This window comes from Lepisma saccharinum, chromosome 3, assembly GCF_977018435.1.
Source record: "Lepisma saccharinum chromosome 3, izLepSacc3.1, whole genome shotgun sequence".
Taxonomy (NCBI): domain Eukaryota; kingdom Metazoa; phylum Arthropoda; class Insecta; order Zygentoma; family Lepismatidae; genus Lepisma; species Lepisma saccharinum.
In genome coordinates, this window is record NC_139231.1 from 55,919,374 (window position 1) to 55,933,870 (window position 14,497).

Below are 14,497 nucleotides of genomic sequence, written 5' to 3' on the forward strand. Positions count from 1 at the left end.
AATAACACTGCACAACAAATTTGAAGACATTTTCTGTCCTTTAGATGAAATCATGTGATTCGGACTAAATACAGGATACAGAATTGAAGTGTGAAAACCGTATGTTTCTATCACGCATCATTTTTATTGGACAGCCACCTGATGCATGTGTGAAAGGCATATTACAATACACTGTACAGTAAGAAAGCACAGTAACAATAACTACAAACATGACATTGTGGAGCATTTACGCTTGTACATATCTGTAACGGTCTCTCTGATGACAGACCAACAATAGTCAGCAAGAATACTGCCGTTCAAACCACTTTTCAAACACAGAAATGTTCTGGTGGAACCTTTCCCCATGTTCATCACTGACTGCTCACAGGTTTTTCAGGGAAAATCCCACATGTGAGTCCAGGAAGTGTAATTTGAAGTACATGTGGCATCCCATGATATGGAATCAGTGCACCATGTCACAAACAGTGATTCGTATTTGTGTGCTTTGACATTACCCAGGAAACTAACACACCAACTTGAATGCCTGCCATATTGCATTTGCTGGGGCAGAAAGTGTAGAATCAACTGGCTCTAATCTGTGTGCCAACAAACACACCTTCCTTAACCTTTGCCTCACTTAAGAGTGGGAATTTCGTCCAGAGGTACCTGAAAGCTTGGCCTTCTCGGCCTAGTGCTTTGACGAAGATTCTCAACAAACCTAGCTTGATGTGTAATGGGGCAGAAATACATTCTGATTGATTGATTATATTAAAATAACTTGTCTCTCGTTGCCACATCCCACATTTTGGGGCTTCTCAATCAGATCTCGTGATATGTTCTTGATGTCTGTAGTAGCGGCCAGTGTTTACGGACATAATGATTATCTCTGTCCCACTCACAGAGGAAGCAACAGTATTTCATGTAACCTTCTTGCATACACCTTATCCTGTCATACCAATGTATAATTTGGAGCACTCATTCTTTGTAACACAGGAGAAACACACTTTCGGCTATTGTACCTTACATTTCTTATGTAACTTTCAAATTTTGTATTTTTGGCTAAATTATATGTGATTCACGGAAACAAATTGCAGATTCGTTTTTGTCATGCACAAATACATTACAATCACACATTTTCATCTAAAGGACAAATTTCGTGTTGTGCAGTGTAATCAGATACCAATACCCGGAAGTAGATGCACTTGTATCAACTGTAAAGAAAGTATTTGTGAAAGCTCCTTCGCGAACTGGCAAAAAATGTTCCGTTACCTCTGCAACCGGTATTAACTCAATGGGGCTCGTGGCTAGAAGCTGTGTCATATTATGCAGAAAATTTCAATGAAGTGAAGGCAGTCATAGACTCACTAAAACCAGAAGATGCAGCTGCTATTTGTGTGTCACAGAAATGTTTCTCTAGAAGTGGCATGGAGAACGAAATTAAGTACATACACAACCACTTCTCGAGTTTACCTGCAATTATTACACAGTTAGAGTTCCTTTGCAGCATTCACTGTCCTTGTTGGGCAAAGTATCGCAAACTTTGTCCAGTGAAACTCACGGTGTTGCCAAAATAGAGTCAGAAAAAGTTCGCCAAGCATTAGACAAAAATCCCAGGTACAGAACAATCTGTGACATTGCAAATGTACTGAATGGTGAAAATGTGGACTTGGAAGAGGACCTAACAGAGGTGGAAGTTTGGTGTTTCTCACATGCACCAGTGACTTCTGCTGAAGTAGAATGGAACTTCTCGATCTACAAAACGTTTCTCACTGATAAACACAGATGGTTTACAGAAGAAAACCTAAGGAAGATGTTCATAGTTCATTGCAACAGAGGTCATTAAGGTACGATGTTTGAAAAAAAAATTAATTGTATATTGTTCATGCATATCTTAGTGCATATTTTTGATATTTTTCGTGCATATTTTGCTGTTTGTGTGTGCATGGAAATCAGGACTTTAGTTATTATATATCAAACAATGTATCTAGTGTCAACCAGATTATATTGATATGTCAGTTGATTATCTGGACATTACAATTAATCAAATACTAATCACTAAACTAAATCTGGGATCTATTATCTGGATTGCCATTATCTTGTAATAGACTTGCTCTTTTTGAACCTATTGCATACTGTTGACAATTTTTTGACAATGTTGTGATGTGTAAAATTTACCTCAAGACACCAAGAAAAATGTAGCAACATTTTATTTCTACAAGGTTACAAGAATTATATAGCAATGATACAATTGCACCACTAAAAGTGCATGCTACTTCCGAACGAAAGTAATACCCAGTAAGAACTTTGGCAGCGACTACAGGTTACTAGCAGATGTGAGATGAAAAAAATATAAGCGAAGGAAGGAACAAGATAGAAGAAATTGAGTGTGAAAAACTGAAGTACAGGATGCAAAGGAGAAATACCAAAAAATATTGCATACTATCTGGCAAAAGGTTGCCAAAAGATGCTGTGTCAGTGGAAACCAACATCGGCCACCATTGTTACCAAAGTATGCTGCTCTCCTGTAGAAAGGGTCAATGGTCTCTGCATGTTAGTTTTCACCCTTTACTGCCACTGTGTGACTAAGAACACATGGGCGACATAGATTTTTGTTTGTTGTGCTTCTAGGAGATTTTCAACATGGCAGAGCTTTATGTTCAGATGCAAGGGAGATGGTGCTGAATGTTCAAAAGCAAACAGAGAAAGTACCAGTGAAAGAATTCTTGCAATGTGGAAAGCAATTCAGTAAAACATATGACATGAATATATTGGCAACAATGGCCATGTTACAGCATGGAGTGGCAGGATGCCAGTAGTTATACCTTTTGGCATTTAAAGTCAAGAGATGAACACAAAGGAGTAAAAGTGGAATGGATATGATTTTTAAAAATAATTAGTAAAGAAGGATGAAAAGGTGTGTGGAAGGAGCAACAATAAATGGTGAAATGAACAACTGGGGGTGCAGTGAAACATTTAGGAAGTGGTTTAATGAAATTTCACAGAAAGGATAAATAGTGTGTGGGAAAGAAGAAGCAAGGGCGGTAGTGAAAAAAAAAAAAGAGGTCAATGCAGGAATAGGTCACAAACCTAGAAGATGTACATGGGATCAAGTGATGTCCAGGTGTGTTGCTAAATGCTTCATTTCTTGGGAGCTGTGGTGGTCTAGTCAGGTGTGCATCTGACTGCCATGTGGGAGAACTGGGTTAATTCCCGGGATGGATGATCTAAGGTTGGAATATTTCGGACTCCAGTTTTTTAATGTAATACAGCTACATCTCTCAAGAACTAAGAAACAATTTGTAAGTTAGATTGAAGTTCCACATTTATTATTTTCATTGGTCTGAATATTTCCAATCTGACAGTGTAGCAATGGTTATCTATGTATTTACATTGGATACAGGGGTGAAAACTAGTGAAGTGATCAAAATAACTGATTTCACTGACCAAAATAACACAAAAGTGACCAATTTATTTACACCATATCAATAAAGCATCATCCTAAAAGTTAACATAGGATTTAATTTGTTACAAATTATTTTCTGGCCTCCATCATCTTCACAGCCAACCATCACATATTTTTTTTTTTTTGACTACAATAAAACAATGTTTTCATTGTAGTACAAAATTATGTAAGGCAATAATAAAAAATAAAAAAAAAACTAGCACATAGCCGATATTAACAGATGTCTTTACATTAAGTTTGACTTTGGTTTTAGCTTAAAAACTATTATTAATAATCTTGTTTTCTGCACTTTATCATTTTCTCCATATAAAATAATACAGTATGAAATGTGGCTATGAGGCAGTAATATTAAAACCTTTCGGAAATTGAAGAAAGCTAATACAGTGGAACCCCCATTTTACATTTTCCAGCATTATACATCACGTCCACCATGAGACTCCACCATTTTGAAAGTTTATTTCTTTTTCATTTCAGGTCATACTGTTGATTCCAATAGGAGCAGAAGCAGAAACTCAAAACATTTACGTGCTAATGTTGTAGTTCACGCTAGAATCACAGTGATGCTAAAACAAATTGCTTCTAAAATGGAAATTCTAAATGAGTATGCGCACATTCTGTCATGGGATCTAGAAACAATCCATTTACATTTTTTCTTATGCAGGTATGTCAAAGACAGGGTGTACGCTACAAGAGTTAACTACATACTGGACTTAAAACATCTGTAAATCCAAACGATACTCAAGCTCCTGCCAAGTGTTGACCAGCATTTGAGGTGAAATTGACTACAGGTTAGACATTCTTCGTGCCACCAAAGGCACCCATGTGCAAGTGTACTGAACTGAATTTTGTGAGTTACACTGAAAACTTTGTGCGTTACATTATCATTTTCATGAAGTAATGATGCTATACAAATTTTCCTTCCCACTATCTTGGTTTAAAATGTTGGAGTCTCATGGTGGACATCCAGTACATTCAATCTTCATGGTCCAAATACGGTATGTGCCAAAATATACAGTACTGAAACTCGCGCACCTCGAACGCGTTCAGTACTGTATATTTTGGCGCATACTGTACATCAAAAATGCTATAAGATTTTCCAGGATTATACATTTTCCCGCATTTTAAGTTCTTTCACCTTGCTCCTCTAAAAATGTAAATTCGAGGTTCCATTGTACTCAAGAAATGCCATCATGACTGGTAGGAGAAATAGTACAAAATATGCCTTACCTTTAGTCAAAATTGTTTAAAAAAACTCACTGGAAAGTTGTAAAGGAGTAACAAAAATTTTTAAAAATTACAAATTGCAGTCAAGCAAACAAACAACTGACTTTACTGAGCATTTTTTTAAAACACTAGCAAATTTCAGACTACGATTAAAAACTGACTTTTACTGAACATTTACCACCCCTGTGGATATGAAAGCACACTGTAACATGGAATGACAACAGTTCTTGTAAAAGTGAGAGTCAATTTACAAGTAAGCAAGCTCATATATCAACAACTCAATACCGTGTATCAGCATCAAATGGGCGTTATGTGCTATTTAGTGTGAGAATCCATTAGAACACTAGTCTAGTGCCTAAAATAGCAACCGGTTTTCAGTGCATAATTTGCAATTCTGCACCCCTTTAATAACATTTAATATCTTCGCAACAACAAATGGTAGTTACATTACACTAGTCCAACACTGCAAGATATGAGAAAAAGTTGTCCATAAACAATTTGTGACCAAGATTTCTCACCCTCTGGGTCAGTTCTAAGACTAGTTCATGGGTCCTTGTCTCTGTCTCCATCCTAATGTCTGTTTTTCCCCAGGTATACTTTCAAGATGTAAGTATATTCTGATGAATCAGAGACTTCAAACATCTTTATTCCAAATCCCTTGTGCTTCTTCAGTTAATACTGCTTAAATCACCCTTCCTCTGAACAGAACCAACAATGGGACTGTAGTGCCTACTGTATTGGTCATTGATTCCATCAAAGAAACATCTTATTTTCACAACCACAGTCAGGCAGGTAATACTGCCAGAAACACCACACTCTCTCTCCCCCCTTCCCATAATTCATCACTCAGCTGTGAAATAAAATCTAGACATTTCTAGTCAGGCACGGACAGATTGTCTGACACTTGCAAACCACATGTTTTGACAAGATAATTGGAGGCAAATATTCACACTTTTAAAATTCATTTAAAAAAATTAGTATTTAATCTACCTCCTCATATAATAACCCATGGCTTTACAGCCCGTAAGGGCCTTGGCCTATCTCCCGACTGCACCTCCGTCCCACAATCCTAGCTAGAGGTGGGGAGATCTTCAACCACTAATGGGGTGATATGGGGTCAGCACATAGCACCCCAACCATTATAGAATATATCCATGACCGGGTTACGCTACTCACTCGTAGTGCCCCAATTTCCTTATGATGGTGGTTACCACTGGTCCTATACACAGCTCGAAACCTAGGGGGACTCGAACCCATGCCGTTCCTCAGTTGGAGCTCAAAGTACAGTGCCTTAGACCGCACGGCCACATATGGCCACTTATAAATTACTAGTGACACACTTCAAGGATCTTGTTGCAATAAAAACATGATCTCCGAAACATTAGCAGAGCTACAAGCAATGACACTGTTCGAATTCCAACTTGGAATTCTAACGGATGAGAGCTTATTTTTTTGAAAAATAAATCTTTAATTTTACAAGAACTATTATGTCAGTCCAAATTCTTGCATCTTCCTCAAGAGCTAAGGAACAGTTCAAAAAATTAAATTCACTGACAATTCTTGTATTTACATATTTGGGTTAGGTGATATTCCTATTGCCATATTTTTATGTCTCAGTAGCCAGTCCTCAAAACTGTTGATCTCCTAAAGAGAGGAAATCATATGAGAACCTTCATGAATATGCAGAACTGATGCAGGAGTACAATTTCAAGCTTCAAAATATTACTCAGAATCTAAACAATACTAAAAATAGTATAAAATTTGTTTAAAAAACTACTTACGTAAGTGAGTATAGAATTGTCGAGGAACGATGTTTCAGGGAACAACTGCCCCCTTTATCAGGTTCACAATTCTTTCTAAGCACTAAAACATAAAGCTACGTTGTAAAGTGTAATATGAGGATTAGGTAGAGGGTTGGGTTAAAAACTCTTAACAACAGTCCTTTACATATTTCAATTTTAAAAAAAAACAACTACTATTTAAAAGACCAATTAAAAATGAAAACACCAGTATCCATTAAGATCTCTTAGAAAAGGGAACTCGTAAAAATGATGAAAACACGCATGATTGCACAGCTGGCACTGGTGAAACAACTTCGATCCGAGAAGAGGTGAAAGCTATTTCCCCTCTATCCCTGTCCTACTCTCCCCTCCATTTAAGTCACCATTCCAGCACGAACTCAAGGCAGCTCTGACGACCTCCGGAGTAACATGGAATCCAATGTTAGGTTCTTTTTTCGTTGCTTTGTCCCACTTTTTGAAAAGCCTCACCCATTCCTCTTCCAAATTACCATCATCCTGATTAAGTTTTACATTCCTCCCCATTCCAATATTTGCAGCCTCATAAACATTTCTGTTCAATTTATTCCCTTCTTTTCTGATAACCTCCTTCTTGATAATTTTATGCCCGCTCCTGATTATATGCTCTGTTAGCCCGGTTTTGGGGACCCATTCTCTAATGTCATCATCATGGTCTTACATGAATCTTTCTACCCGTCTGTCCTATATACTCTTTTCCACATTCGTATGTAATTCTGTATACACCCTTAAATTCCTCGGGGTTTCCTTTCCCTTTATCCCCCTTTTTATACCCAGTAAAATGTTTTTTTCCAAATTTCGGGGGGGGGGGCCTTCATCCCACATTTAATCCCATATTCCCTTGCCGGTGACATGTACATAAATAAAAAATCATAACATCCCGGGAAAATAAAAACAAATGTTTTTCTTAATTTCTTCATTAGAGCAGGAAGACTATGCAACAAAGATGATGAAAAAGAAAAGAAAGTAGAATGGATTATGGAGGTGGGAAGAAAGAATGGGTTCACCAACTTGAATTGAATAGGATAGCCAGGAAAGTACAGAAAATTATCAAAAGAGAGACAAACGTAGACACAAATGAGAAAATTGGGAAAGAGGAAGAAAAAAGTAAGGGGATAGTTAGTTTTGTTGGAATCCCATATTTCAAAGGGGTATCGGAGAAAATTGAAAAAACGGTACGGGAATATGGGATTAAATGTGGGATGAAGCCCCCCTTCCCCCGAAATTTGGAAAAACATTTTACTGAGTATAAAAAGGGGGATAAAGGGAAAGGAAACCCGGAGGGATTTAAAGGTGTATACAAAATTACATGCGAACGTGGAAAAGAGTATATAGGACAGACTGGTAGAAGCATGCATGTAAGAACATGGTGCCAGATGTGCAATCGTGTGTGTTTTTATCATTTTTACGAGTTCCCTTTTCTAAGAGATCTTAATGGATACTGGTGTTTTCGTTTTTAATGGGTCTTTTAAATAGTGGGGTTCTTTTTAATCGAATTATGTAAAGGACTGTTTATAACCCAACCCTCAACCTAATCCTCATACTGCACTTTACAACGTAGCATTATGTTTTAGTGCTTAGAAAGAATTGTGAACCTGATGAAGGGGGCAGTTGTACCCTGAAACGTCGTTCCTCGACAATTCTATACTCACTTACGTAAGTAGCTTTTTAAACTAATTTTATACTATTTTCAGTATTGTTTATACTATAGAGTGAGTAATACGCACACCAAGCCACAATATATTACTCAGAATCACATTAAAAACTGTACTTACCTCATGAAGGAATGGAATATTCACATTTTCAGGCATTCTGCAATCCCAATCCTGTCTGGGTCTCCGATTTCCCCTTCCTTTGAAGGCATTTAATTCCTTTACAGTGGGATACAAAAGATAGTTGTGTTTTTTTAATGATTTAGTAATGTTTTTATCGGGCACACATCTATATCTTCCTTTCAGATAGGCATGAACATGTTCCTGATATGACTTATTAGCAATCCTTTTCTCATCAGAGAAGAATTTAATGGGTTCTGGAAATACTTCTAGAAAGGCTTTAATGTCAAAATTTTGTAAAAATTTTGAGCGAATATTTTCAATTTCTTTACGTTTCTCAGCATCCTTACGTGTTGGACAAGCTTTGCCTTCTAGTATCTCAGTAACAATTTTCTTCAATTCATCCTCATTGCCATTTGATTTGATACAGACTTCACGTAAATAATCAGGATCAACATTAGGCAATATCTGGACAAGCATTTCATGCTGCTTGTCTGTTAATGATTCTTCCACAATATGTTCTTCTTCCTCTTCTTCCATATCAAAAAATGGTGTAGCATCTCCGTTTTCTCCATCAACATCCAATTCCAAGTTTCTATCTGGATGAGTAGCTGTAGCATCTAAATGTAATGGGTCATCAACAATTCCCCAAGCACTCAAATCAGGACCATTCTCCAGTACTTCTACAGTTGCTTCTTGTAACTGCAGTGGATCATTATCTTTCAATTTAGAATTTGAATCATGTTCAAGTAATTCTGAAATGAGTTCTTGGAATGTTCCAGAATTTTGAAGATTCGCATACCTCTGTTGCAGATAAGCTGGCTCTATGTTTGGAAACATCTCCCAAAGAAGCTGAAGCTGTTTGTCAACTTCGTTTTCCTGCTGAACACACTGTAAATCTTCAACACTACCTGCTTCTGTGGACGTTCCTTCATCATCGTTTACTTTGGCTTTCTTACTAGGTGACGAACCATTATCAGAAAATGGTTTTCTCTTCCCAGAAGTAACATCACTTGACACACCGTCTGGATTTCCTTCATCTGTTGGGTTGCCAGTAGCTAACTGCACAGAGACAGTTTGATTATGTTCATGTAATTCTTGGGATGCACGTGGACTGTTGGTTAAATCTACATATTCTTCGTCAGCCAAGTTTATATCATTAAAACGTTTCTGTCTATGAAGAAATTCATTCAAAACTACTTCGTGTCTATTTTGGGCATCAATATTTGCTTCTAAATAAGCATATATCTCTTCAAAGCTCTCTTGAGGAATTTTGTGATAAATTCGTCTTGCCTCTTGTAACAATTGTTCATGAATGTCTTGATATGCATCCCTGCTGCCATCCGAAACATCACCAACTATTATCACTTCTTTTGAAAAATCAGGTACTTCTACCGGATCACAGATACTTCCTTCCGCAGCAGGTAATTTTGTTACTTCTGTCTCTGCACTACTTGATGGCTGAGAACTTCCTGGTGCATTGAATTCTGTGTTATTGTTAGGATCATTGTTATTAACATCAAAAAGAAGTACTCCTGGACTGGCGCTCTGAGAAGTAGAATCACTTAGATCGACACAGCCTGACTGCTTAGAAAGTGGAGCATTCGGATGACAATTTACTTCATCATTATTTTCATTATTGCAAAGGTTCTTGGTGCTAGATTGATTTTCCACTACACAACTTAGCTGACTTTCACTTGCATTATCCTTGGAAGAAGAATTTTTAGTTTCTTCATCACTATCATCCGAAATTTCAATAACACTTAACTCGGGATTCTTAACCTCATTTCCCTCCAATTCCACATTTCCAGGAGATAAGACTGCATCCTTACTTTTGTGTGGTACACCTAATTCCTGCAATATTTGATTCAGAACAACTGAAACTCGATCTTCTAAATGGATCGATGTTTCTAGTTTCTCAAATATAACATTTGCATCTATTAATTCCTCAGCTTCAATCTCTTGCAATGATTTCTGAATTTTGATAACATCATCAAAAAGCATATCAGTAGACACTGCCATTTTGTAATGATTTCATCCCCCACTGCCACATCTCTATAAAGAAAAGAATATTATCATTAATGAAAATAGTTTGTTTCTAATTTACAATAACACTGTTTATAAAAAAAAATACTGTCTTCCTAAGCAATCTTGGAACTTTGTAGTAATGGTATCTCTTTTTCCCTTGCATTCAAGTACTGCATTTGAGAAAGGTACCTAATATATCTGGTTATTTCTTTAGTTCATTTTTTTGGAGGAGAGCTTAAATTAAGCACAGTCTTAGCTGGAGAAGGGGCAGAACAGCTCATGCTTCAAGTAATGTTGAAGAATAGGAGGGAAAATTTCTGGCAGTCACTTGAGAAATTTTCTAGTGTATGTAAACTTTGTCATTTTCAAATAATAAGGAAGGAATCATGCTAGCAATACAGACATGAGGTTATTCTAATTCAGAACCTTTGGTTGAGAAAAGTGATGGAATTATAACAAGTTCTGCCCCTTCCCTCCTCTGTGGTAAAAATGCTAACTACACCAATGAATCAGATAACAAAAATTGTTGGATGTGTTTTGAATTATCTTGTGGAAACAGTTTGTCCCAAAAGTGTGATGCTGTCTCTTCATAAATAGAGACTTGTTGATTCTGAGATGAGTACAGCCACTGTGCTGGAAGTGCTGGGTTCAAATACCAAGTAGTATCCACTATCTCAACTTATAGAAGCAGAATATTTTTTCTGGGCCACTCCATGTCAAATTATGCAGCCATTTAACCCACCATCTTTATCACAAGCTGGCAATAAAGTATTTAGTTAGCAAACAGCTTCCTGTGGTGAGAGTAACACAAACAATAAATTATCTGTTGGCTAAAGCTGCAATTTTAACAAAATTGTGCATTTTATATGTAAAAGTATGAAACTTGTCATCTTTATTATTCATATCTAATTAGTGATTTTAAGCACTATAGAAATCAGCAGAATGCACTTTGAGCTGCCATATTGGAAAATGTAAAAAGTTTTTAGCTTGTAACATTTGAATAGATAGTTAGATATTAATTTTTCTTCCTTTATTGTAAAGATCATTTCGGGACAAAACTCTTGAAATTACATAGTTCTCTTTTAACTTTAAGGGTTCCATACAATTTACCAATAAAAATGTATAGCTGAAAAATATTTTCCCATTCATTAACTTTAATGGTGCACAATATCAGCTTTCTGCCCTAAAGGTCCTCTACCACAGACTAAAAAATACCCTCCCCTCCTTGGGAATTTGTAAAACTAATCTCGCTACAAACATTACAATATAGAAATGTAATAAAAATTGTCAAGTTGCATATTAAGTATAACATTGCTGTTAATTTAGCACTTACAATTCAATAAAATTTCTTCCCTCCTATTAAGTTTTATGTTAGGTAAGCACAGGGGTAAGAACTCTGTACCCCCTTGAGAAAGTACAATTTTGCATGGTTTATGAATAGCTTGTGGAGCTGTGTTTTTGTGAAATAAAGTATGTCTGTTACCTTATTGTGAAGTAGAATAGCCCCAATGCTTCACACAAGTGAATATAGCACACAACATGACATTCTACAACAGCAACTAAAAATTAACGTTGTTAGGTTTGAAGATGACAGCAATTTCCAACATGTTATTTGGCTATATTAGTGTGCATAAAAGAGGATCTTACTAATAAAAAGCAGCAAAATTGCTCAGAGATGGAAGGTTTTTACTTATGCCGGCCATACTTTGGGATCAAATATCTGTTATTTGTGTTTTCTGCATACTGGAACCAATTTTATATTGTGTAAAACATTTAACTCTGTCAATAAAAAAAATCGACATAATTCTCGAGGGGGTACAGTGGGTTAACGACCCCAGAAACTATTGTGTTAAATCATATGTACTATCTGTCCAGAAAGAAAATGCTCTGTTGAAAGCAAAACTTCAAATATGAAAATTATTAAGGTCAAATGTGTGACTGAACACACCATTCCCACTTCCAAGTTTTTTGAAACTAACATATTCTCTTTTCTGGGAGTTACGTTTCAATAATGCATTCCATAAGGATCTCCGTGGGTGGCAAAAGGCAAAAAAAAATTTATCGGTCTGGAAAAACAACTATGTCTGAAAGAAAATAAGCGAGTAGAAATTTGCGTCGCCAGTAGTGAAACAATTCGAAAACTTACATGATAAGTAAATAAATACTTATAAATAAAGGCGTAGGTGAGTGGTTAGTGTTACGGCTTCACAATCTAAAGGATGCATGTTCAAGCCCGGTTACAGAATTGTTTTTTTTTTTTAGTTGCCAAATAGGCACCAACATGTGTGTGTTCGAATCTGCATTTATACAGTGATATATCTGTGTCCACAGAATCTCGAATACATGGGATAATGGGATGTAGGAAGTGCATACCACATGCATTTTTAATCCATGATTTCACCTGCTAATTTCGAAAAGAACCTTAGATTTTTCCTTCTTAAATAAATAAATAAATAACCCATGGTGCAACAGACCTCGAAGGGCCTTGGCCTATCTCCCAACTGACTGCCTGTCTCCCTCCCACAATCCTACATAGAGGTGTGGAGAACTTCAACCGCTATTGGGGTGACATGGGGTCAGCACGTTGAACCCCCAGCAGTTGTAGAATATTTCCGAGACCAGGTTACGCTACTCACTCGTAGCTCCCCAATTTCCTCACGATGGTGGGTTTGCCACCAGCCGTATACACAGGCCGAGAACCCAGCTATTGAACCCAGGCAGACTCAAACCCATGCCATGCCATCTCTCAGTCTGATTCTTATATACAGCTACAGATTTTACAACACAATTATAATGTTAAGATCTGGACTAATTCTGTCGACTCATATAACCTAATATGTTCTTAGCTACTTTTCGTTTTAAAAATTGGAATTCTATTCATAACTCAACCAATTATATATATATATATATATATATATATATATATATATATATATATATATATTTCCAAAAAAGCTGGAATTTTTGACTTGGTTGCTAAGAATTTCAACATTAACGTTCCACTGCTTCTTGATCTTGCGTGATTTGCAAAGCAAGAACTGTATGTATCGTTCCACATTTTGTAAGAAGTTTAATATCGAATAGTTACTTTCAAACCCATTACATTTTTATTAAAAAATAACAGTCGTGTCAATATGTGTAATTAATTCCATCTTAGGTATATACTAGTTGGCACTGTAAAAAAAAATGCCTTTGACGAGAGGCGAACCCAGGACCATTGGCATCTTGGGATGTTATCATACCGTCTTGACCACGATGTCAGGTTCACAAAGCATTTCATTTGCCCACTTAGGCTTCAGTAAAAAAAAAAAAAACATTATACGACTTTATCTGTTATTCGACAATAAATGCAAGTTTAGGTATTTAACCTTTTGACGCCCAAGACCTTTTTCACAAGTAAGCCTCTGGGTACCGAGCCGATTTTGAGCAAAATGCAGAGTTTCAATTAAATAAGTGTAGATCGGAAGCTAATTGCCCTAGAGAGATGAGTGATATACCGTTGTACGCGGAATGAACCAGAGATTCAGACTATATGAAATTTTTGCAAATTCGGCGTATATGTGGCGAGGGGGAGGGGACTAACTCTCAAAATTCCAAAATTTCGGGGAAAAAAATTGTGTTCCCCCACCCTCCCCTCAAGCAAAAAGTACATGACAGTGTCGACATGCATATGGAAATGATCGCTAATATGTAAGGAACACAAAAATATTTGCATTATTATCATATGACCAATGTAACTTGAGTTATACCCCCAAAAGGAATTGTCGGCACGCCACTGATTCAAGCTTCAAAATGCAGTGGTACCTTGAAATAACTTTAGCTCAGAGACTATTTGCCCTGGAGATATGAACGATATACCGTTGTACGCAGAATGAATCACAGATTCAGATGATATATAATTTATTCACATTCGGCGCACATATGAAGGGTGAAAGGGGGGAAATCCCCTGAATTCTTTTTTTAAAAAAAGGGGTTTCTCCCCCCCCCACCCCCGAAAAAAAGGATATGAAAAGTTCAAAATGCACATAGAAATTATCGCTCGCATGTAAGAAACAGAAAAATATTTGCATCATTGCCGTATGACCAATGTAACAACAGAACAACAAAGCCGGTCTTCCTTTGTCGGCAAAAATTTGACGTTGAAAAGAGCCGCAAGAGAGAAGTACCTTTACCCACCTTTCCCCCTCCATTTTCATGAAGACAAAAAAAATACA

At 36.8% G+C, this 14,497-nt stretch overlaps 1 protein-coding gene across 1 annotated transcript in view; it reads right to left on the reverse strand.

Annotated features, from left to right (window-relative positions):
- LOC145985056 (uncharacterized) overlaps positions 1 to 10,307 on the reverse strand; it is a 58,859-nt gene extending 48,552 nt beyond the window's left edge. Inside the window, exon 1 of the mRNA XM_083118588.1 lies at positions 8,259 to 10,307. Within this exon, the coding sequence (XP_082974714.1) occupies positions 8,259 to 10,277 (2,019 nt within the window). The 5' untranslated portion in view covers positions 10,278 to 10,307. The remainder of the gene's footprint in view (positions 1 to 8,258) is intronic.
- Between the last annotated feature and the right edge of the window lie 4,190 nt (positions 10,308 to 14,497).